This window comes from Montipora capricornis, chromosome 6 (genome assembly GCF_036669925.1).
Source record: "Montipora capricornis isolate CH-2021 chromosome 6, ASM3666992v2, whole genome shotgun sequence".
Classification (NCBI taxonomy): domain Eukaryota; kingdom Metazoa; phylum Cnidaria; class Anthozoa; order Scleractinia; family Acroporidae; genus Montipora; species Montipora capricornis.
The window spans coordinates 38,933,731-38,936,230 of NC_090888.1; the positions used below are offsets into that span (position 1 = coordinate 38,933,731).

At 38.5% G+C, this 2,500-nt stretch overlaps 1 protein-coding gene across 2 annotated transcripts in view; it reads left to right on the plus strand.

Moving 5' to 3' along the window:
- Positions 1-511: 511 nt before the first annotated feature.
- LOC138052088 (galactosylceramide sulfotransferase-like) overlaps positions 512-2,500 on the plus strand; it is a 6,942-nt gene continuing 4,953 nt past the window's right edge. Inside the window, exons 1-2 of one of the 2 annotated variants that reach the window (XM_068898450.1) lie at positions 512-1,255; positions 1,840-2,088. In XM_068898450.1, the coding sequence (XP_068754551.1) occupies positions 1,089-1,255; positions 1,840-2,088 (416 nt within the window). In that variant the 5' untranslated portion in view covers positions 512-1,088. Of the gene's footprint in view, positions 1,256-1,624; positions 2,089-2,500 lie in introns of both variants that reach the window. The other variant, XM_068898451.1, reaches the window with a different exon arrangement.

Consider the following 2,500-nt stretch of genomic DNA (forward strand, 5'->3'; position numbering starts at 1 on the left):
GATCAAAAAACTCGGTCTTTTAAAGAAAGTTATTGATGGAAGAGCACCAGAATACCTTACTGCAATTTTGGACAACTTTCGTTTTGAGCACAATTATCCCACAAGAGCTAAAACATCATACCGTTTACCGAAACCAAGAACCGAAGCAATGAGAAGAACATTCTTTTATTCCACCATAATCTAATGCTCCTAACTTAAACCCAACGGCTTCTTTTAACTCCATGAAATCTACACTAATTAATAACACTGCCCTAATTTATACGGTGGATAATTTTAAAGTTAAAAAGCTATTCTGATTTTTAATTTTTTTGTTTAATATCATTGTAAATATCTTTGTAAATAGACTCTCCATTTTACTCATCTATAGGCTTTTATCTTAATTGATGTAATTTCTATTCAATATTTTTGTTTTTAGAGGGCCACTAGGGAGAATACTTTCATAGTAATAGGTGTTACCCTCTTTAAATAAAGGTTATTTATTTATTTATTTTACGTATTGCGGATCTTTTTTTTCCCAAGAAGGCACGGTCATTAAATCTTGCAATCTGAGTTCTAAAAGCCATCTTTGACGTTGTTAACCTCTATTTTTCCTGTGAACGACTTAAGCTTTCAGTCACAAACTTGCCGGAATAGATGAAGAGGAGTTGGGCTTGTTGACGTTTATCGGTGATAGCAAAAATATCCGATGAAAGTTGTCTAAAATTGTTTAAGACCTGCCGCAGAAAGTAAGCGAAAACTCTTAAGGTAAACGGTTAGTTTTCCCGGAACATGGCATAGTCATTGGGTCTGCTCTCTTCAGCTCTAAATGAAACAAACAAAGCATTGTGGACTAGATAAGTTGATGAGAAGTGCCATCCGGTGACGCAGGTACCAGACAATCGCCATTGTTTGATACCTGCTTCCTACCTGGCGGCTCTCAAATTCCCACTCTAATATGAACAGTAACAAATTCATGGCATTCTGGCTGACTCAAGATCTTCCCAAACTACTAGACGCTGATTTGACACCGGAATAAATTCGTCAAGTTCCGTAAACGGCATGCGGCTATTTTCACAGCACTCTGCTTTTATACAAGTTATTTGCTTATAATGGCATTACTAGTCCGTCGAATCGTTCGATTTAGCCGGATTCTCCGTGGCCACCTTGCATTGTGTGGTGTAATACTCTGTGCTATTTATGTTGTGCTCTATCAAGATATTGGCATAACTTTGCCTGCTCTAAGATATGATGATAGTCTTGTTGAGGTTCCCTTAAGGTAAGTTCATATTTCATAATTCGGAAGTAAAACCACTGACTTGCGTCCGTAACTTATCTCCTTTCTTCCAAAGAATGACGAAACCTTGTTCACTATTATTGCCAACCCTTATGGAAAACGTTTTGCCTTCAAATTTCTTCATCATATACATCTGTTGTTGATATAAAAATATAAACATTTTATAAAAGAATGAAGCTGGGATGTATATGCCTTTTATTGTATGTTAAGTAGATACCGAATAGTCGACCATGCTTCCCGTATTTGTTGCGCAATATATCGTGTTGCTATTTTCAAAGAAACAAAGTATACGGGTTTTCCTCTTCCGGATCGCGATACAAGATACATTGTTTCCGCCATGTTTATTTGCAGTGACACCGTACACTAAAGTACTGACAGCGAGCTTACAAATCCCTTCCATAATCTTGACTTGGCGCTTCGTGCTTCGTTCGAAGAACTTTTTCAAGAAGAAAAGTGCACTTTTCCCACTCCACGGCACTAAATGTGGATGTTATACAACCCTTCAGGGCTCTGTGGGGATACTTAACACAAGCACTCCATTACGTGCTTATGTTTAATACCTGCAGGTTTCGCGTCTCTGACGGATGGGTTTGGAAAGATGACATCGACTACAACCAGACACCGGAATCAATCAAAGCAATGATTCTGGACAAATTGGAATCCAATCAAACTAACGAGGACCTTCCTCCATCCGTAGCACAGGACACTGGACTAGACTATGGACAGGGACGGTATCTTGAATTGGAGGGTGTGGAGGATTACGTGCTGTGGCATGATGGACATCCAGAGCCTACAAGAAAACAAACAAATAGAAAGTGAGATGCCCGGAATCCTTGACAAAACAATTTGAGACTTGGTTTTTAAACTTTCGGTCCATAACTATAAAAGAAGGCCAACAGTGCCTTCCCCCACAGCCCCACCATAACAATCAATGTTGTTCAAGATGAATTGCAAATAACCGTGTCTCAACATCGTTTTAGGGGGAGAGGTGGCCGTAAGTAACAAGATTTCTTCATGAAAAAAGCCTTTTAGAATTTTTAAAGAAGTTTAAATAACCTCATTAAATTTTGGCCTGCCTTGTGAGCTCAGTGTCCTGAAGAATGGGCTGCCCGTAATGTTTGAATGCCAAGATTTTCACAATATGACTGGCCAGGACACGATATTCGGTTCAATCTAGTGTCAAGTCAAGAAATAATTTTAAAATTTCTCGAAAACAAATTTAGGCTA